Source organism: Carettochelys insculpta, chromosome 7, assembly GCF_033958435.1.
Source record: "Carettochelys insculpta isolate YL-2023 chromosome 7, ASM3395843v1, whole genome shotgun sequence".
NCBI classification, from domain to species: domain Eukaryota; kingdom Metazoa; phylum Chordata; order Testudines; family Carettochelyidae; genus Carettochelys; species Carettochelys insculpta.
In genome coordinates this window covers 62,704,669-62,727,019 of record NC_134143.1, presented here as the reverse complement: position 1 = coordinate 62,727,019, position 22,351 = coordinate 62,704,669, and the positions used below count along the sequence as shown (strand labels likewise).

Sequence of the window (22,351 nt, the reverse complement as noted above, 5' to 3'; positions counted from 1 at the left end):
TATAAATGTGACAAATTGCTTATAAAATGACCAAAATCTCAGATCTGAGCCCATTTGATAAACAGAGACTTGTAGCTTCTATACTAACTGAAATTGAAGGAGACCCACCACATTCATTAAAGGTACATTTATTTTCTAATTAATTACTGCCAGCTAGCACAGACTATTCTGATAAATGTATCCAAAATTTAGGCCTGGATCATGCAAATAGTTATACATGTGCTTTAATGATCATGGATTCACAGATTATAAAACCAGAAAGGCCCATTATGATCAGCCAGTATGACAAAGCCATAGAGTTTCAGCCAGTAATCCCTCATACAGCCTGTAATTTCTAGCTGAGCTTTTGTGTCTTACAGAAGGACACCAAAACTTGATTTAAGAATTTAATATGATGAAAAAAATCCAACAAATTCCTAATTACACTGTTTCAGTGGCTAATTGCCCTCATTGTTAAAGATATACAGACAAATTCTGACTAAAAGTAACCCATTTTGGGAGGATATGGTCTAGAAATGTTTTCACTGTTGACTGATGTTCCTTAGGTATTATCCCCTCTCCCATATATATCAATAAGAATGTTACCATTGACTTCAGACAGATAAGGACATGATGCAAAAAAAAAAAAAAAAAGGGTGGGGGAGCAACAGACGAAGACCTCAGACAATGTGGAGAAGATTTACTGAGACGAAAGGACAACAAGGTCCTGGGGTCAGCTAGAAGTTTTATATCTGGAGATGGAATGAAGTGGAGGAGACTTGTAGATGACCTGTACTCTACGCGGAGTACAAGGGTTTAATAAAAAAAGTTGTCTGAGAATCAGAAGCTGTCTCTCTTTCTTATTTAGTTAGTAACATAATGTTCCAGCCTTAGGCACTTTAAAAAACAACGTGTGATAATTACATAACCCAGAGAAATTGTCCCCTGCTGCCCCTCTTATTGGTTGTAAGAGTCTCAGGCTACAGCTACACTAGAGTTTTATCAACAAAATCGATGGAGCATCTATGCACAAAATGTGTCAACAAACATCGGTACCTTTACTGACTACCTTCTGCCTCTCTCAGATGAGGACGAGCACCCTTCTTGTCAGATTCTGTCTCCAAAAATCTGTGTTGATGCTCTGGGGGGCCTTCTGTCCATTGACAGGGCTTTCAATTCACTTTAGTGTATGGCTGCACTCTGTCGACAGATGTTTTGTCAGAAAATCTCTTCTAACAGAAACGTTTGTCAACACGTTTCTAGTGTAACCATAGCCTCCCAAGGGCAGCTGTGTTAGTCTGTAGTTTAAAATAAACAAGTAGTCCTGTAGCATCTTAAAGACTAATCATCTTATTTATTAGGTAATGACCTTTGGTGAGTAAAACCGACTTCCTAGTTTAAGTGGCTGGACACTCCTCCTGGCACAGCACCTGTAGCAGTTTCCCCGTACCCCCCGCCCAGTGGTTCTAACGCTTTAAAAAGAAAATGCGGGGACTTTGACGAAGGAGAGGCCAATGAAACAGGCAAACTGTGTGTGCAGTGCAGGGCAGGGCAGGGCAGGGCAGGGCAGGGCAGGTGAAGTGAAGTGAAGTGAAGTGAAGTGAAGTGAAGTGAAGTGAAGTGAAGTGGCAGAGACGTGGGAAGGCGGTGCACTTTTCCTGTCCTCTCCCGTCCCTTCCCTAGTGCACACACCTCTCCCATCCACCCCTACTAACGAGGCGCGTTTGGCATCCCTGTGCCCCCCCCGCCCCCGCTTTCTCTGTACAGCGCCGTGCACCGCGTGAGAACGCAACCTTCGTCGCCGCGGCAGGCAGCGTCTACCCGGCTCGGGCTGCGCCCAGGTAGTGCCTCCGCCCGTGTGAACGATCGCGACGAACTACATTTCCCGGCACGCCCTTCAGCGGGCGCCCGGGCCTTCCGCGCTGCCTGCAGTCCTGTGCGGAGAGAGATGAGCCCCACGTGGGTGCTAGGGCGGCCTGGCGCCTGGGGAAGCCGGGCCCGAGTCGCCATCGCTTTGCACGTTCGGGGTTCTCCAGTCCGGCCGGGGGCATGGCTGAGCGGATGTGCGGGGAGTTGGGGAGCGTGGTGGCCCATAGCGCCGCCGCTGCCAAACTGTTCTCTCTGAGCGGGCTGTTCGCGGTGTACAAGCCCAAAGGTCCCACGTGCGCCAGTGTGCTCAACCAGCTGAAGGAGAAACTGCTGGCAGGTACTGCAGGGAGGGGCAGGATGTCACCCTCAGGCAGGGGGACGCTCGGATGGTTCACGTTGGGTCGGGGGTACGTTGGGGAGAGGAGGCAGGTCTGGGTGATACAGGCTGGAAACTCCGTGCTCGTCCTGAAAGTGCAGGAGTCTCTCTCCCCCCCCCACTCTGGGTGGTAAGATAATCAGTCTGCGCAGCTCTTGAGTTGTGAACTGCTTGCTAAATGCACGTATGCAAATCAGATTGCTGGCGCGTCATTTAACCCTTCCGCAGGTGGCTGGGGGACCCTTGCCCGTGTAGATGCCCCATTCCGGTAACCCCAAGTTAGGGGGTTGTGTGTGCAAACTAGTGCCCAAGTGAAACATCTTCCTTGTGCAATTTGCACCTTCATGTGTTGCAGCTCGAACACACTCCTAAATTCGGCCCACACCGTCTGTTCAAGGAGATATTCATGAGTCTACCAGATATGCAAATTGTAAATACCTCTCGTGCACATGTGACTTCTAAAAGCCCAGATTTCTCTAAGCTGCAAAAGTGGAAAAGTCTAAATGAAGTTTACTTTGGTTAGAAGGGAATGAAATTAGTAGAAGGGACACACCTTAGTGGTTTGAGTGTTACCCTGCTAAACCCAGCATTGTGAGCTCAATCCTGGAGGGGTCATTTAGGGATCTGGGGTCAATAGATTTAAAAAAAATCTGTCAGGGATGGTGATAGGTGCTGCTGTGAATGCAGGGGACTGGACTTGATCTCTCAAGGTCCCTTCCAGTTGTATGAGATGGGTACATTTCCATATTTAAAGTGTCTGTTGCAGTACAGCGAGACAAAAATCCTTAATCGCTGGAAACGCTCATTGTAAAACCTAGCCTGAAATTATATCCAAAAAGTCACTTTCACTCAGATGTTTGATTTCACTAATATGTGAATCATTTGCAACAAGCAGTCCTGTGGCCCCTTAAAAACTAACACATTTACTGGGTCATGACCTTTTGTGGGTAAAACCCATTTCTTCAGATAATTGGAAGTGGGTTTTACCTGTGAAAACTCATGACCTAATAAACATGTTAGTCTGCAGCTTCACAAATAACAAGCAGTCCTGTGGCACCTTAGAGACTAACACAGCTACCCTCTGAGATTATTAGCTATTTGTGTTCAACTTGTTAGGCTTCCTCAAGCTTCTGGTATTATGTGGACCTCCTCTTTGTGAATCTGCATGGCAGGAGTGATTTAGTGTCCCAGCAAATGCAGGAAATACCTAGATCACTACTCCTAGGGACATATTATCTCTTTCTTTTCAAAGTTCACATCACTGTTGTCTATCCTGGAAAGAATAAGCCAGAAAAATGTATTTTCTCCTTAATTTTTCAAATTGTTTATACTTGATCTTGCAGTGTGGTCCTTGGTGGTGAGTGCTTATGCCTCCACTGGTACCCGCTGAAATAATTTCAGTCCCATGGGTCTGAGTGGTACAGAACTTAGGGTTGGAACACTACAGAACTGCACTGCAGAAGAATACCTCCCCAAAGTGTACCAAAGAATTGGAGTTTAAGACTGTAACCTCCTTGGAGACCACGGACCATGCTATGGACCCCTGATCCTGACTGGATTACTGTGTCTCCTGCAGTATAAGGCTCCAATCATGCATGAAAAACTGCAGGATCCTGGCTGCATTAAAAGCCCCCCTCAGCTGGTTTCTATGCAGGCACAGGGGTCTGCTCACTTAGGCTTCAGTGCTGGATTAATGTTTGCGTGACATAATTACAACGATAGCACTTTGTTGACAGCTTATTTCAAAGTTCTTCCTGTTTGCATGGGTAACATAATTCAGAGCACCAAGTGACTGAATTCAGACCTCCCCCAAACCCGCCTGGGTTCCTTGGGCTGCGCGTCCTCTGTAGACGTTGGTGCAGTTGGTTCTATCAGCCCTGTCTACCTCTGCCCGGTTCCATCAGCCACGCTCTCCCCGTTTCCCGTCAGAAACCTGCAGTCCAGACATAGCCCCACTGTAATGGAAGAGAACCACTTGAAATGATAGTCACGTGGCCATAAACAATGTTCTTTCTAATTTTTTTCCCGTCTCTGGGCGAAATAAATTTTATGTGCAATAAGGCATGTGCAGGTGTGCCCATCAGTAGAAACATATGTTGCCAGCTGTGGGTGCTCTGTTATCAGCTGGGCAGCATCTGAATTTCTCCTGGGCAGCTCCTTGTGCAGTTATTTTACAGGGTTAGCTGGTTGTAAAGCTATAGAAATTGGAAAGGGGTCTTGGGTCCATGAGTAGCTCTTTCAACTGTATAGTCAGTTGAGTAGCTTTCAAGTTCATTTTGGCTTGGGCAAGTCCACAGTACGAGATAAATTCAATTTTTAGTAAGCTTGATTGTTTTTTAACCTTATTCTTATTCATTCAAATGTAAGCGTCCACAAACATTCCTGAAATTGGACCCATCATTTTTCCGTGTCAAGTTACTGTGTCCCCATTGCCCTATGCAAGTTTGACAATATGAGCCTATGCCTTAGTCCTGGTTGCTTGTGGGTGTTTCATGTTAAAATCCCAGAATGAAAAGCATTGTCCCAGAATTCAGAGCACCAAGTGACTGAATTCAGACCTCCCCCAAACCCGCCTGGGTTCCCTGGGCTGCACGTCCTCTGTAGACGTTGGTGCAGTGGCAGGTAGCTGTTCTATCAGCCCTGTCTACCTCTGCCTGGTTCCATCAGCCACACATCCAGACCTTTATATTTGCAGGCCTGGCTGCTGCAGAATTCAAATTCAAATTGTAATTCAGTCAAAAATTTGTGGGCTTCCTGTGACCTTCTTCCTGCGCACCTGGATGGAGAACAGCGGAGAAGGAAACGGTCATACATGGAGGGTCATCACATAGCTTTGTGGGATACATACAGGACAGTTCCAGAGGTGAATAAATTTGAATTAAAGACATGGCACTTTGACACTAGCCTTTATTCAAGATTTTAAATTAGAAATTGACGCTGTGCCCATCCGGTAATATTGACGTTTTGTTACCAGTATTAGGGCTCACTAAGTCGCGCTAATGGTATTTATAGTCAAGACAGTGACATTTTAAGATTGGGCTAACTCCTTTAAATTTGATTTTATCTTTTAGTGTAGATGCAGCCGTAGAAAGTGTGCTGAATGTTTGTTTCTTTTTCAGGCAGTGATCAAGACTGTGGAATTCCTAGATGGGATTTGAACAAGTCTGTCCCCTTTCCCCATATGACACTGTTTATTATATCCTAGCAGTTCTCAAGCTGTGGGTTGGGACTCCCAAGTGTACTGTGACTCCATTTGAATGGGCTTGCTAAGGCTGGCAGTTGGACTTACTTGGGAGTCTCATCTCCTGGGATTGAAGTGAAGTCCAAACCCTATTTCACTGTGCTAAAGCCACAGCCTGAGGGCTTTGGCCGTGGAGAGTAGGGCTCATGTTACAGGCCCACTGTGCCCCAGGCTGAAGCCTGTTGGCTTTGTTCCGTCTCTTCCCCAGGGTGGTGAGGCTTGGGCAGTTTAGGCGTCCGTCACCTCCCATGGCGTCATATAGTAATTTCTGTTAACGGAAAGGGGTCACGGTGCAAGGAAGTTTGAGACCTCTATTATATGCCATAACAGCAGACAGGGAACATGGATCAAATTCAACTCAGTTGCATGTAGGTATTCCTATTGAAATGACGCATGTAGCTGCACAGTGTTTGGCCTGTTACATGCAGCTAAATAGAGTAAGAATGCTTCGTGTGTGTGATAGCTGCTTTCTGTGAGTGTGTTCACTTATTGGTCGTGTTATATGTTTCATTAACAAAGGGAATCGGGTAACTTGCTTCTTGTACGTTACTTTAACACTTCTGTTTATAATGGTGCATGAGACCGGAAATTGTTTGTGTGTAATGTATAGATTCCTAATTCATGATTTAATTGGAACCAGTAGAAAATTATTTCCATTGAATTTTTTTCTTTTTTGATACATTGCAGCATAACAGATTTTTTTCCTATATTGCATTGTTCTGTCATGTGTTGTGTCAATTTATTTTTGCAGAAGCTGGTATACAAGTGTGTGCAAGAAAAAGGAAAAAACAGATTTTGAAGATTGGACATGGTGGCACTCTAGATGGTGCAGCAGCAGGAATTCTGGGTAATTAAAATAGGAATATCTGCAGTGTTGCCTTTTGTTATTTTTATTTCATGAATTGTATTTTGAATAGGGATGTTAACTGGTAGGAGCTGGAACAGCAACGCCCTCCCACTCCCCCTAGCCTGGCACAGGCAGGGGTATGCTCCAGTCCCGTGGGGCTGCTGTAAGTGGGGCCCTGCTCCAGTGCTGCCAGAGCAATCCCTGTCTGTGGTGGCCAGGGGGCACTGGGGAAGCTGCTCCAGCCCAGCCAGGCTGAGGCAGGCCCCCTCCTGTGGACAGGGGTTGCTCCAGCCAGGCTCGAGCACCCTTCTCACAGCACACAAGGGAGTGGCAGTGCTTCGGCCCTGGTGGAGCAGCCCTGGTCCCTGGCATTCCATGGGTGGGAGGAACAGGGGATGTGACGCAAGCTGGAGTGGCCTCCCCTGCCGCCCCCACCCTTCAATTAAATGGTATTTACATCCCTAATTTGAATGGCCTGAGAAACGGATACGTTTGTTTGGCTAAGCCGGTGTTTTGTAGCTGCCATTAGTTTTCTGTAATGTTTGTTACGATAATGATTTATAATTTCTGTCATGTCTGCATCTCAAAAGAACCCCACGTGCTGTAGAAACTAGAGGGGTGTGGGATTCAGTTCAGCTATGCAAATCAGCAACACAACAATTCAAGATAGGAAGTGAAAAATAACACATCTAATGACAAGGGCATCAATGAGGTTTCTGCGTTTACTACCTTGCAATGATTTCTTTATCAAGTGTGTTCTGTTTACTGGTAACGGAATGAAAATTTCCAGCTGTGTAAACTCAGCTGTCGGCCTGAGAGTCCAGATGGATTATTACCAACTTGCACATCATCAGAAGTAATTTTGCTGTGTTGCTTTGTAGCTCTAAAAGAAAGAAAAACAGTTAAAATTCTGTTTCGAAATTAAATTCAACAAGTGGCTGTGAATCAATTTCACTGAGTTTTGACATAGTCACTTCTCAAAGTTGAACTGTGTTTCAGGGAAACAGAAACCGTTGAGATGGCAGCCAGTATGTGGGTAGTTGTTTCTCTCGTTCAACCTGTGTGCCCTGTAAAATGTAACTCCCATAGGATGGAAGTTATCTTTTGACTCAGTTACCATTCGATGAAGGTTATTGTCTCTGATTCCGAAGTGGAAGGTTCTTTCTCTGGCACAGATGTTCGCGCTGAGCACTTTATTTCTTGTTGTGGGAAGTCATTAGCATCGATCCAGAAAACAAAACAAAAAAAAAAGAGTGTTTTTAAATTGCTTCTTCTGTTGCCTTCTGGCAACCATTGGGCTCCAGAGCTTGCATCTGTGGCATGCCAGAATGTATCCAAGCTTCATGTGTGTCTGGTAAAGACAGAAAAGTACATCACCTTAATATGTTTCCAATCAATGCTGCACAAGGGCAAAGGATGTTTTGTTCTAGTGGCAGGGAAAAATCAATGCAAGCCCAAAAAAAAAATTGATAAAACTGGTAGGTGGGTGGCAATGAATGCACTGAAATTCCTAATTATGTGCGAAGAAATAGTTGGGGGAAGGAAAGAAATAACAGAAAAATTATTTAACGTTCAGTTCACTGTTGTCTGAGGTTTCCTGCATATCTGTGGTGGGTAGGGGTTGCTTTCTTCCATGTACAAAGCAGCAACACAAAATGCTCAACCTCCTTTATTGATCTGTGCATCTGTGGCCTCAACTTTCAGGGCCTGTTTTCTGTTCCTTTCTCGCTGTTTGATATCAGACGTATCTGCTCCATGAAGTGCTCTCCTTTGATTTAGAGAGAGTGGGTGAGAGTGAGTGCCCTGATACTGTGAGCATTCATCCATGCACATCCGAGTAGCCCTTTTTTAGTTTATTAGAAACATGCATATGTACCTGCAGGCTCAGGACCTAAGTGAGGTACCTATTGCCATATTTGTAACAGCTAGATAAGAACATACTCTCCACTGACATTTTAGCACTTAAGAGATCAGTGAGCAATGCTCGAGCAGGGCCTAATACGATTCAGGTTGGGGTTGTTATTAAAGAGCAGCCTGGCTGTAATGCAGAGCTTTTGGAAGACTGCCGGCCAAACACTTCCGATAGTTTCCCTCAGTGGCTGGAGTTCCGCCCTCGAATAGGAGTGGAAGGGGACTGGCCTGTAGTTATGTGAGGTTGGATGGTTGCCTGATAGAAGGTGAGAAAAGGAAGCAGGAAATTGTATAAGCCTTTTGATAAGAATATCAGTTCCAATCACCTTCTTAACAAGGCACAGGTCACCATTTATCCTCTCAGAATTGAGCAGAGGTTGGGGGACGGCTGGGGCTTGGATGCTTTCTGAGGTAAGATCCGCCCACTTGAGTAATGGCTGGTGTTTGCTAGTTCGCCATGAAGTAGTTCAAAGTGTGATCAGCAGCTCTAAAAGCTCCTCCTCCCTCCCTACCTCCCCAGTTCCCTTGCTACTCTGTGTGCTACTAGTACCCTGATCTGCAGAGCATGTCTACATTGTAATAAAAATCCTGGGGTACCAAGCAATGTCCCTTCTAATCTTTTCAAGTGATGTGCAGATTTTTTCCAGCCATGTGCAGAATAAATTTTATGTGCACCAAGGCACATGCGAATGTGCACCACCAGAAGAAACAAAAAACCTGGCTGTGGGCACTCTGCTGCTGATCATCTGCGTGGCATTTGACCATCTTCTGAGTGGCTGCACGAGCTCACAGATTTCAGGGGACACTGGTACCAAGTCTTAGTCTTGTTTAGCTCACTCACGTGCAAGCGGCTCATGCGACAGGGCTAAAAATACCAGTGTAGGAAACTTGGGTTCATGCTAAAGCCTAGGCTCTAAAACTCAGGGAGTGTGGAGGGTCCCAACCCAAAGATCTGCACTACTATTTTTAACTCCGTACTGCAAACCCAGGTCAGTTTTGAGACTCCGCATTGCATTTTATGTTCTTTGCAGCATAGATGTCCCCATAGACTCCCCTGTTTAAGTCGTTAAAACAAATGGATTTGGAAAAGAGCTGGTGAGTCTCCCAGCCACTGCAGAACGCTTCTGTGTAGGGCAAACTAACTGTGTTTTGTCCAGTCTGTTTCTTAATGCTCTGGGCGGTTATAGCACTCTCTCTTGTTCTGAAGGTGTATCTATGTGGGCAGTACAAGACCGGTAGCATGGCCATGGCTTGGTCTGGGTCAGCTGACTTGGGGTCACGGAGTTCAGGGCTGGAGGGATATACAATTGCAGGGCAGTCATGAAGGTGTGGGCTGGAGCCCCAGCTCTGGGACCTGGGGGGCGTAAGAGGCGGGGCTCTTGAAGCTCAAGCTCCAACCTAAGCTCAAACCTCTGTACTTCTGCATTTAGTTTGCACAGCCTGACCCCCACAAGCCAAGTTAGTTGACCCTGGCTCTGAGACTCCACTGCAGGTTTGTTAATGGGTTGTAGACATACCTTGCGAGAATTTTCTCTGCTGCACTCATTCATTTTCCCTGTCAGGTAGTCTATCCTGACATCCACCTTGAAATTTAGTTTCATGATCTCACCTTGTTTTACCTTCTTGTACCCCTCTGAATAATTTCTCTCCTCAATGTTTTCACCCTTCTCCATTACAGCTTTCCAAGTTTCTCCTTTGGAACAACAGAGCCATTTAGTCCTCTACTACTATCTAGGTCTAATAAGGTGCTTGGATACTCTGGAGCTGAGTCCACACCCTCCTGTTTTGTATATGAAAGTGTTTAAGCCCCTAGAAGTCTTCTTAAACATAAATTATTTATAAAGATTTAAAAATGAAGTGGCTGTGCAGAAGAGTTCTGTCTTATTTCTTACCAATTTATAGAGAGGTTTTTCTTGCCTTCCTGAGTTTGGTAAGGAGTTGGTTAAACGTTACTAGATAGCTAATTAATTTTCCAATTAATATGAACGATTTTATACTTAGGTGGCTTCTTACATTAGTAATCTGTTACAACAAGGTCATTTGATTCCATTTTTTACATAAAACATCCACTGTTCAGATAATAGTAGTATTGAGGTGGTTAATACATTTTCAAATACATGTCTCAAAGGAAGCTTGTACCATTTCAAGCATTGAAGGTGAAACCTTTTATTATCCCTTAAAGAGGAAACATGGGTTAAACATAACTAACATTGTCCAACCATAAATGTTCTTTTTACCATTTTGAAGACTAGAGCAATTATAAAAGAATTCTAGAATTATCCATATCGAAAAAGATTTCTTTGTTTTATTCTTTTGCAAAGAGGACAGATAGAGTCCCTCTTTTCTTACTTTCTAGCTCTGTTAATGCACCTTAAACTTTAGTCTCCTTTGGTATATCCTGAATATACAGCCAGATCTCTTTCTGAAACACACCTATTTTTGCAAGTTTTGCTTTCTTGAGTTAAAGATCATGACTAGAACAAACTAGTGTGCTGTACAATGGGAATAACAAGCAATCCTGTAGCACTTTAAAGACTAACAGATATATTAGGTCATGAGCTTTACTTCTAGAGATGATTAGAATGTTCTGTACTTTAAAGAGACATACTTGCTATTTGTTTGTCTTTTGTCCAATGGTTCCCACATTTAGAGATTGTCATTAACTTTTATCAAAAAGTCCATGCAAGCACAAATCACAGTAATCAACACTTACACCATTTTGAAAGGTGTGATAAGAAAATATAGGCTGTTAAAAGCAGAACTGAAGCTGTAAAGCCACATTCCAGAGCATGTGTAAGCACACTTGGAGGTAAAATAGTTGGTTTTAGGGCTAAGGAGATGTCCCCACTTCTTGATATTTTTGATGCTCATCGCTGGTTGATGGAAAGCAGAGGTTTCCAATCAAGTCCATTAATTGGCTTTAACGTTTGATTTCGTTAAATTAGTAGCAAAAAATATAAGCACGTGAGTTATCATATTCATCTAGTATTGTATGCAGAAATAATTGTATGTCCTAGAATGGAGTAAAGCCAAACTTATTCTATTTTAACAGTATCATAGTGAATTATGATGATTGTATTCATAGCCATTTCTGCATCAATATTGATATCTAGCCCGTACACAAGGTAATATTGGAGTGTTCTACAGAATATGCTTTGTATGGTGATGACTGGTTTACAAATGTGTGGTTATAATGTACCTGGTTTTCCCTGATTTCCTGTTCTGGTTGTAATCTACTCGTTCTGAATATGGGATGTGCAGACAACCAATGGAAAAAGTTAGTAAAGAAAAGCACAATACTGTTGGAAGATTTTAATGCACATTTTAACATAGTAAAGAGGTATTTTTTTGCCCATTTTCTTTATTGATGAAAATCTGATGGTTAATCACTTTGACATGGCAAAATATAGTTTAAAATTGAAAAAGCCAGTAGGCCACACAACCACATGAGCCTGTTTGAGTCATAAATGGTCCTGTCATGGGACTTGGAGACCTCTTGATTATTTTACTTTCTTGCCCTGGTCCTATCAGTGCCAAACGAATTCCATTATGGTATTTCTCACTGTGTTACTGTAGGCCACTAATAACCTTTAAATGGTCCATTAGTTACAGCTATGTCTGTGGCTTCCTAATAATGGACCTTGCTAAAGACTTCATCAGACCTGACTCAGAGCCATGGTTCGTATTATGTCTTTCTTTACTGATGATCAAAAGTACTGCAAATAAATAAATAAACTGCAATCACAGGGTGGAACTGGAGCATTTTAACAGTAGGCAAATCTTATCTGTCCTCTGCCTTTTATCATTTCCTGAGCCCCAGAGGGATAGTTTCTCTTAGGCGATATCTTTATCTTTTGGTATCCTCCTCTTAAAAGACTCATTCAGCTGATTATGATAATTGAGGCCATTTGTATGGTAACAGTGCAGAAAATGTGTTATTTCTGACTAGCAGTGATCTATGGCAATAAACTGAGTGATAGTGAGTACAGGGAGATTGTGAATTTGCTGTAATAGAAGGCTGTAATATTTCTCTTTCTGTCTTTTCAGTGGTCGGCATTGGAAAAGGAACTAAAATGCTGAGCAACCTTTTGTCAGGCTCCAAGGTATGGCACACCAAGTTATTGGTCATCGTATTTTTTTCCGTGTCAAGGTGAATCGAGATGCAGGCAGCAAAACCTGGCAGTATTAAGGAAGGATTCAGAATGTCTCCATTTCTCCAAGGACCCAAAGTGTTGCTATAACAAGCATGCCAAACTGTCTGTCAAAACCCTTGTATCTCTGACATTATCCCAGAGAGTTTAGTGATGATCAGGGAATGTTTTCTCAATGATCAGTTCTCTGTGGGTTTAATATATGAGCTGTAGAAACACAGTAAAGAATGATGTCCTGTAAACATTATAACTTTCTGTTTTTAAATCAAAACTTTAAAATCCCATGCTCTATGTCCCTTCCTTCAAATGGATATGAAAGAGTAATACTGCAACTCTTCCATCACAAGCTGTTGTGAAATAACATCTTTTCTTCATATCTGCTTTTTAAGAAATTCCATGGAGTCTTAAAAGATTAAACTCTTTTTTAAAATCCTTATTATTAGTACCGCTGTAATGACTAGATATGGTTGGGGACCAGGGCTCCATTGTACAGGCAGGCATAGTCCTAGCCCCAAAACACTTGCAGTCAAATTTGACACAAAATATAACTAAAAATAGGAGAGGAGAATGAAAGTGATGAAAGTTAGCTATGTAACCACATGATTTTGTATTGGTGGTTCCTGATATTTCCAAATTATCAGTGTTTAGAAAATCTCACAAACAGTAGTTTCCCATCAGTGTATCATGATTTTTTGTTGTTTTTTTGTTTTTGGTTTTGTTTTGTTTTGTTTAACGATATCACATCAGAGGTTGGTCAACAGGAAGTGTGGTACTGGTGTGCTGGGGTAATTCCATGGGTGGGGGGTTCCTCTTCCGTATGTTGAAGACAGGACAAAAAACAGTGCATTGGTGGTTTCTAAAAGTGGCAGTTGAATAGATGTGCCAGGCTAATAAACAGCCTTCTAGTAAGATTTTATTATTCAAAACACACTGGGCCCTTGGGAAATTATATGCTCCCGAATGTCAGTTTTAAGGACTCTTTGGTCAGGGGAATATACGTTTAGGTTATAAATCCTTCAGAGCACAGGTCGTCTATTTTTGCTGGGTCTGTACAGCACTCTGCATGCTGGGATCCCAGGCTTTAACAGGGATTTTGGGAGCTGTCATCATAAGTGTAGCAAGGAAGTTAGTAAACTTAAGCAGCAGGGTATACAATTGTATGAAAGAGAAAAGCATCATTTATGAACGGCTTAAGGCAGCGGTGAGCAAAATTCTTACATCCCCACTTTTTGTACCTGCAATTAGCAGGGGCCCCCAGCCTGTCTAATGTAATCAAAACCAATGGACTTTTTGGTTATGTTCATTTGAAAAAAGAAAAACCCTTTCAGCACATGTAAGAAAATTAGTGGTTAGACTGTAAAAATGTTATTAATCGGTATAGAAATGTGAATACACGTACATAAAAACAGTAACATATTTCACCATTTTTAATGAGATGGATAAGCCTGTGACCCAGCAGCCAATCGTGCTGCATGAAATTTTGCATCTGCCTGAGTGGGCCCAGCCCCCATTTTGCTCACCCCTGGCTTAAGGGACTGATTTTGCAAACATTTACCTATTTCAGTAACATTGGTCATGTGAGGAGTTCCTTTACAGCCAATGGGGCCACTCACAATCCTGCAAGAATTCACTCATGTGAGTGGCCCCATTGGCTGTAAAGGAACTCCTCACATGTGACAACACGTGGATTTGAAGAGCTCTTTTTCTGTGTAGTGAATAGATGGGAACTTGACTCTCCTCTGGTTGTACTAACTAGCCAGGTCACCCTTACGCCATTTAGAAGTGCAGCCCCTGGGAGGTCTTCCGGAAGGAAGGCCTTCTTCCGGAGGCCCCTTCTTCCCAAAACTTTTCAGGAAGAAGGGGCCTCTGGAAGAAGGACTTCCTTCTGGAAGACCCCCCTGGGGGCTGCGCTTCTAAACGGAGTTTTGGAGTCCGGAAGAATGTCTTCCGGACTCCAAATCACATTACCTTATGCTAATGAGGTGTAGAGAATTTGCATCCATGCCTCATTAGCATATTTCAGGCCATTTATTAGCGTGTAGAAACGGTCTGTGTGTTTGTGTTTCCAGGTCATAGATGTAGGGTATGGGGCTGTGTCACTTAAGCATTCAGGATATGTCTACGTTAACCCCTGCCTTTCGAAAGGGGGATGCTAATGAGACACTTCAGGATATGCAGCACCTCATTAGCATAATAGTGGCCGCGGTAATTCCAAAGTGCCACTTTTGAATTGCATGCTGCCCGTGTAGAGAGGATCCTTTTGAAAGGACCCCGTCTGCATGGGTGGCACATGATTTGAAAGCAGTACGTTTGAATCTCCGTGGCTGCCATTATGCTAATGAGGTGCTGCATATTCATGGTAGCACCTCATAAGCATATCCCAAAGTGTCCCATTAGCATCCCCTTTCTGAAAGGTGGGGGCTAGTGCAGACATAGCCTGAGAGTTGGTTCCAGCCAGGGGTGACAGCGGGTTTTGCACACGATCTTGAAAGCTGAAAATGTTAAGTCCTGGTGTATACTTTAAAAATGGGCAGGCATAGGAGATGAAGAAATCAATTCAGTAGTCATGTGCTCTCCAGGTTTTGTTACTTTAGAAAAGTCAATAATGACATTAAAATAATTGACTTTAAAGTCAATTGATAGCTTCTCTAATGCATTTCATACTGACTATATTTCTTCCTTTTTCTCACCTCTGATCCATGACCAGTAAACTATTCATAGATGGCGATGATGATGATGATTTGAATAAGGGACTGATATTCACCCAGTGTTAAGTAGAAGAAACAGAAAAGTGGTTGTGGCAATAGGGCCCAATCCAAAGTCCCTTGCAGTCAGTTGCATTGCAGCTTTAGATTTTTTTTTGGTAAGTAATTAGAACATCACATAAGAGCTAGCTGGAAGAAATAACTTTGGATTGAATGGCCATGAGCTTATTTAGTTTAAATTAAATGAAAGGATAATCAAAACCAAGTAATCAGCTCTGGGTTTTGGGTTTCAGAAGGAAAGATTTTGGGAAGTTAAGGGATTAGTTGAAAACATCAGCAGGATTGAAGTGCTCAAAGACTTAAATATGGATTTATAGTAGCATTAATAAAAAATAAGGAAGAATGAGGTTGGGCACTGTGCAGTGTCGATGGGAAGGAGGTTAAAGAGGTAAGGCCCAAGCACTAAATGAATCCTATTCGTTGGTTTTAAATAAGGAGGATAATATGGAATGCAAGTGGGAAGGGATAGGGTGGCTGATGAATCAGTGTATAGAAAGAGAAACTACCCCATCCGAGGTGAAATCAAAATGTAAAGATCTTAATGTCCTCAAATGAGGAGGACCAGGTAATTTCCATCCCTGAATGTCGAACTGGCATGTGGGCTTACTAGCCCAAAAGCCAAGCTGTTTAATAAATCTCACCTATTTGGAGCTACAGCACTATAACTTAGGTATAGCTAATATTGTAATTATATTTAAGAAAGGAAAAAATGATACTGTCTATTGCAGACCTGTTAGTCTGCCTTCACTAATATGGTTTAGAATTAGTGGTGAAGGAAACGGTTATTAAATCATGCAGGTAAACAGTAAAGGGGATATAATGCAACTTGGGTTCATCAGAGGTAGATTGTACCAGACTAACATGATGTCTTTCTTTGAGAAATTAACTGACTCTTTCTACTAAGGGAAATACAGTGGATTTAGTATATGTGGACTTAATAAAGCATTTGGGATGGTACTGCATCAGAAATTATTACATAAATTAAGAATATGGGATTAGTACAAGCATTGTAAGGAGGATGAGGAACTGGCTAAATCGGAGAAGACAGAGGGTGTGTCAATAGGTGAATTGTTGAATTGTAGGGAGGTTACTAGTGGAGGTCCTTAAGTATTAGTTTTGAGGTCAGTCTTACTCACTGTTTTTATTAATGACCTTGTCACCAAAACTTTGTGCATGCTAATGATCTGAATGGCCTTGAAGAGTGAAGTGACAAAAATAGGATGACATTCAGCAGTGCAAAATATAAGGTCTAAGAATCAGAATTTCTGCCGCCAGTTGGGGGCTCAGCATTATGGAAATGATGGGGAAAAGAGAAACGTGGGTGCATGGGTTGATGACAAAATGACCAAGTCACCAGTGTGATTTAGCTGTGGAAAAAGGTAAAGGTGATTTTAAGCTATATCAGGTGATACATTTCCAGTAGATACAGAAAACTATTAATGCCCTTCTAGAAGGCACTGGTAAGACTTCCTCCGGAATACTGTGTACAGTTCTGGTCTTCCATCTTCAAGAAAGATGAATACAAACTGGATCCACTGGGACAGAAAAGCCCCATGGAAGATCAGAAGGTGGACAGCAGCTCTTGGGTTCTTGGCTGGCCCTGTTCTTGCTGACATGCTCAGCTCAGACTGGCAGTGACTCTGGGGGCTTTTGCCTCTTTCTGTGGTATCAGTGCATCACTTGCAAGGATCATCAGATTGTATCTCTCAGTCATTTCCCTGACACTGGAGGGTCATCCGCATTGGAACATCTCAGTTCTTTGTCTTCTCTCACTGCCAAAATAAAGCAGAGAGCAGGGCCAGTGTTAGATTCCCAAGGACCTGGGGCTAAAAACAGAAACCTGCATAACTTAATGTCTCAGGCCCCCTTTTGGTGTGGGCCTCTGGGCAATTACCTTGCTGGGTACCCGTTAGGGCCATTCCTGGCTTTCAGTTTATTACGTATTCAGGAAAACTGTTGACACAGGTGGGCCAAGGAATTTTTATAGCTCGTTGTGGGGCTCAGCAAGCAAAAGGCTGAGAATCTCAAGAATAAATTACAGCATGTGAATGGCTAGCCCGCTATGCTTTTTCTGAAAGACGTGAGGCTGGATGAGGGGATCACAGCTTTGGAAAAAATCTTTACTCATTTAGATATGCTGTAATAACATAGCTACGGAGAAGGACATTGTGGGGTCATTGAGTATGTAGGAGGTTTGGTAACCTAAGCCTCTCACAGTGAGACTTTGCACAATTTTAATAAATCCCAGTGTGGGGGCGAGAGTGGAACAGAGATGCCTCTAGCACAGAAAGCCTTTACTGCAGTGATACAAACAAGGTAATCAAAAACTTCAGACCCCCAGGTAGCACGTTCGTCCACATTGGCTATGTCTACACTACAGTGATCTGTTGACAGATGTTTTTGTCAGAAGATATTTTCCAACAAAACTTCTGTCAACAGATTGCTGCCAGACAGCAAAGAGACCAAAAACATGATCTGCTCTGTCGGCAGAGAGCGGCCAGACTGTCCGGCTGCACTCTTTGACAGAACGGCCACCTGGAAGCACAGCAAACAGGGCTGCCTGGTGTCCCAGAAGCCCTGTCTGTCAACAGAGGCCCCCCCCCCCGCCCCCCACCCCCGAGCATCAACACTTACTTCCAGTCAACAGAGTCTGATGAGAAAGGTTCTGCCTCATAGGGGAACAAGAGCATGCTGTTGATGTGTGCAATGTTCTGTCGATGTACAGTCGACAGAATGCATTTTAATGTGGACACTCTGCGAGTTTTGTCGACAAAAATCTCTAGTGTAATGTAGCCTTTTAGTTAATTGCATTAGAGCCCAACTGTGGCTTTATACGTGTTCTCTTCAGCAGGATCACGTGCAGCAGGGTGACCCTAGAGCCTTCACTGGGGTAATACCAGGGCAAGTGAGTCCAGAAGTTGGGCCATAATGAGCTTTCTGTGCTCTGAATACTGCAGTATCATCAGGTTGAAAATGTTGCTTTTCTTTTCTGGAGGGCGGAATCTCTCGTCATGGTTTTGTTTGTTTGTTTGTTTTTAACTGAAACCCAAGGACCTCGAGTGACTTGTGGAGAATTAGAATTGACTTCCCTGCATTGACTGAAAATTTTTGAGTGGGGAGTAGGTGAATTGAGCATTTGATCTCAAAGGTTGGAGCCTCTCCAGAGGGGCTCCATGTCAAAATGTCATCGGGATAATATTAAACCCAAACTCCAAACCCCCTCAAGGATTAGAGACGACAAAGGATGAAGGGGAGAATGAAGATGTTAAGTTAATAGCCTGCTGTGAAGCAATGTGGATTCTTTATACTTGTAAAGCTGAATGCCTGAGAATCATGGAAAACATTTCAGTTATCCAGTCTTTAAGGGCAGCTTCACCATGTTTTGTCTTGTGAATATGGAGCTTGCTTCTGAAGGATTCTTCAGTAGAAAATGGTCCAACTTCTTTAGTACTATGAGAACTTCTTACCTGTAAGTTTAATTGCCACATTATTCTAGGAAGTGCCTAACTGGATATGCAGTTCATCTAGTACAGTATAATTTCTGCAGAGATTAGTCCTGAGATGATGTAGAGAAAGATGCACAAGCCTACAGTGAAATGTCTCACAGGGAGCAGTATTTCCTAACCAGTCATCTGTGACAGGTTCTTTTATGCCCTGAAGTGTAAGAATTTAGTGTCCTTAATTTTTTATCTACATAATAGTGGATATACAATTATACATATAGCTATGAATAGCAGAGTCTTTTTTTTTTTCCCCCAAAGTGATTATCCATCATCTTGTGGCAGTGAGTTCTATGGGAGGCATTTATACCTTTTAAAAATATTTCCTTTTACCCTTAAAATTTTATTGCAAAAATATCCTCGTGGATGCATATAGAGTAAGATGCTGAAAGACTTGACTTTCTTTTCAGAGCAATCTTTATGTGGCACACATTTTTACTGTTTAGTTTTTTAAACCACCTTTTTCCTAAGGTAGCACTTTGCAGGCAGATCAAGGGCCCTTGCTTGTCTTCTGGTGTTTTATCTAGACAGCTTTCAGCCTAAAGAAATCATTGTGACGGTACATATAAACTGGAGTTAGATGCCAAGAAGTAGTCTATGCCAGCTGACGCTCTAGTCGCAGGGCCTGCTTAATTGCACTGTAGATGTTTTGGCTCAGGTTGCAGTTCAAGCTCTAGGACCCATTCATCTGTCAGGTCAGGTCTACACTAGACCAAAAAGTTGATCTAAGATACACAATTCCAGCTGGAATTGACATATCCTAGATCAATTTTTCTGGCAGCCTGCACAGTTTCCCTTACTCTTCTTGGGATTGAGGAGTACAGAGGTTGACCGTTGACCTCTGATAGTTCAATTTCACGTGTCCCCAGTAGGAGTGTAAAATTGAATCCTCTGACAATCAACCCTGACCGGTGTAGATGTACCCTTAGTGCTCCTGTCTTCTCCCTTCTTTTTTGTGTAATGGAGCTAATCCTCACTTAGTGAATTACAGTCATACCCCGAGATACACCCATTCGGGTTATGAGAATTCAAGTTTACGAGGAATTTGATTTAAAACCCCTACCTCGTCTTACGAGGCATTTCCTCGAATTCACGAGAACCGATTTCAATTTTGTGCGCCTCAGTAGGACACGGATGCCCTGCAGTGGGAGAGAGGCTGCGGCTCCAGGCAACGGCTACCCGCAGCTGCATCCCACCCAGTGCGTCTCTCTGCAGTGCCCGGCAGCAGTTTCCCGGAGCCCCTGGCCCAGCCTTTACCTGTGGCTGGTCTGGGTCTCCGCCTCAGCTCTGCAGCAGTGGCGCACCCTGGCCCAGCTGGTGGCCACGGGCTCCCAGGTGCTCCTGTGAGACGTGGCTGCTGGGTGTGCAGCCCATCCTGGCCCCACCCCTGCCGCTTGCTCCCCAGGCAGCTAGGGGGCCGCCGCTGCCCGCCCTGCGCAGCTGTGCCTCGGGCGCCACTTGCTGCCTGTGGTGTTCCTTTGCATTTAGCACCTTGGCCGCTGCTGTCAGGGCCTCTCCGCCACACAGCCCCACACGAGCGATGCATTGCCTCTTGCCAACTGGGGGCCTCCTGTGCCTGCCTAGCTCCCCACGTGGCCAGCCCCTGACACTGCCCCCTCCCCACTTAACCTGAGCTGTGGTCAAGGCTGGGCTGCCTCCCCGTGCCGTGCTCTGCCCTGCCGCCCCCTTGCACCGACCCTGCTTCTGCAGCCATGGGCAGCTACCCAGCTTTGTGCCTCCCTCCCCGGTGCTCTTTGATTTCCGTTCCCCTGTCTCTGCAGGTAAACAGACATATTGTAGAGTAATTCATGAAGGGAAAATGCCTTGTTAGGTTGCGTTATGATAACTAATGTTAACTATTGAAGTAATTGTGTTCATTTCAATGGGATTTGGTGGTGTTTTAGCATAAATGGGTGTAAATTTTGGGGCTCAGGAACACAAAACATTTTTTCCCATTGAAATTAATGGTAATTACATTTTCGACTTACAAGAATTTGCCCTAACAGGAGTTTTTCAGGAACGAATTACCCTCGTAAGGCGGGGGAAGACTGTAATTTTTTAAAAAGTGCTTTGAGATGCTCTGATGGACAGCACTTTGGAAATGCGGGTGGTGTTCTGTGGAAGCAGAATATATTCAGAGAATGTCGTACCCGCATAGGGAAGCATTCACACATCAGGAAGTGCCCAAGGTAAGGCTCCGCACACAACCTTGGCTCTCAGGCCTGATCCAGGCAGCTGGGCATGGTGATTGGAGCAGAGTGCGGGATGTAAGATCAGGACATAGCCAAGGGCAGTGCCGAAAACTGCTTCCAGGGACAGGCTGTCAGGTTCCGTACACAGACCACATTAGTTCGGTTAAGTTAGCTGGAAGTATAGGTAGTTTGTTTTATTACATCTCGTATACTCTTAATCCAATCAAAACAAAAAGCAGTCAAGTAGCACTTTAAAGACTAGCAAAATAGTTTATTAGGTGAGCTTTCGTGGGACAGACCCACTTCTTCAGACCATATCCAGACCAGAACAGACTCAATATTTAAGACACAGATAACCAAAAACACTAAGCAAGGAGAACAAATCAGAAAAAGATAATCAAGGTGAGCGAATCAGAGAGTGCCATCATGTGTCAACAATGCCCAGATGCTTTGTATATTGGACAGACTTCTAACTCCCTTAGACAAAGGGTCAACGGGCACAAAACAGACATTAAAACACTCCAGATCCACAAACCAGTTAGTCAACATTTTAATGGAATGGGCCATTCTGTCAATGACCTCAAGGTACGTGTGTTACTGAAAAGACATTATCGCTCCTTTGTAGAAAGGGAAGCGGATGAATTGACATTTATATTCAAATTCGGAACATTAACACATGGTTTAAATCAGGATGTGAACTTTCTGAGTCACTATAGGGGCTCGTCTGCATACTTAATTCAATCTAATTCTTGATCTTCCCCCCCACCCCTCCACTCTCTGATTTGCTCACCTTGATTATCTTTTTCTGATTTGTCCTCCTTGCTTACTGTTTTTGGTTCTCTGTGTCTTAAATATTGAGTCTGTTCTGGTCTGGCTATGGTCTGAAGAAGTGGGTCTGTCCCACGAAAGCTCACCTTATAAACTATTTTGCTAGTCTTTAAAGTGCTACTTGACTGCTTTTTGTTTTGATAGCGTATAGACTAGCACGGTTTACTTCTGTTACTATTCTTAATCCAATGTTCTTCTGTTGCACTCGTTGCCAGTATATGAACACTGAACAGATAAATTAGCTCTGCTTGTTTGATGTTCATAGAACGCTTTCCAGAGCAGTGTTTCTTAATCAGCGGTACATGTACCCTTGGGGGTACACTGAGGCCTTCTAAGGGGTGCATCAACACATGTAGATGCTTGCCTACTTTTACAACAGGCTACATAAAAACGCTATTAAAGTCAGTACAATCTAAAAGTTCATTCAGACAGTGACTTATTTCTACTGCTTCATATGCCTTACGCTGAAATGTAAGTACAGTAAGCCCTTGAAATGCACGATTTTGAGTTGTGCTTAACTCGCATGAACCCAAGTTAAGCGCAACTCAAAATCCTGCTCCCCCCCTGCCCTGGTTCAACCCGCCCCCAGCCCAAACCCAGGACTTACCTTTCAAAAGGAGCTCCAGATGCTCATGCTGCCTCCCTGGCTAGAGAACGTGCATTCTGCCGAGGGAAAAAAAGCCACCCACACT

At 43.6% G+C, this 22,351-nt stretch overlaps 1 protein-coding gene across 1 annotated transcript in view; it reads left to right on the top strand.

The window, feature by feature from the left end:
• The first annotated feature begins 1,946 nt into the window (after positions 1-1,946).
• Positions 1,947-22,351, top strand: part of TRUB1 (TruB pseudouridine synthase family member 1) — a 48,728-nt gene continuing 28,323 nt past the window's right edge. Inside the window, exons 1-3 of the mRNA XM_074999081.1 lie at positions 1,947-2,185; positions 6,217-6,312; positions 12,271-12,326. Of these exons, the coding sequence (XP_074855182.1) occupies positions 2,029-2,185; positions 6,217-6,312; positions 12,271-12,326 (309 nt within the window). The 5' untranslated portion in view covers positions 1,947-2,028. The remainder of the gene's footprint in view (positions 2,186-6,216; positions 6,313-12,270; positions 12,327-22,351) is intronic.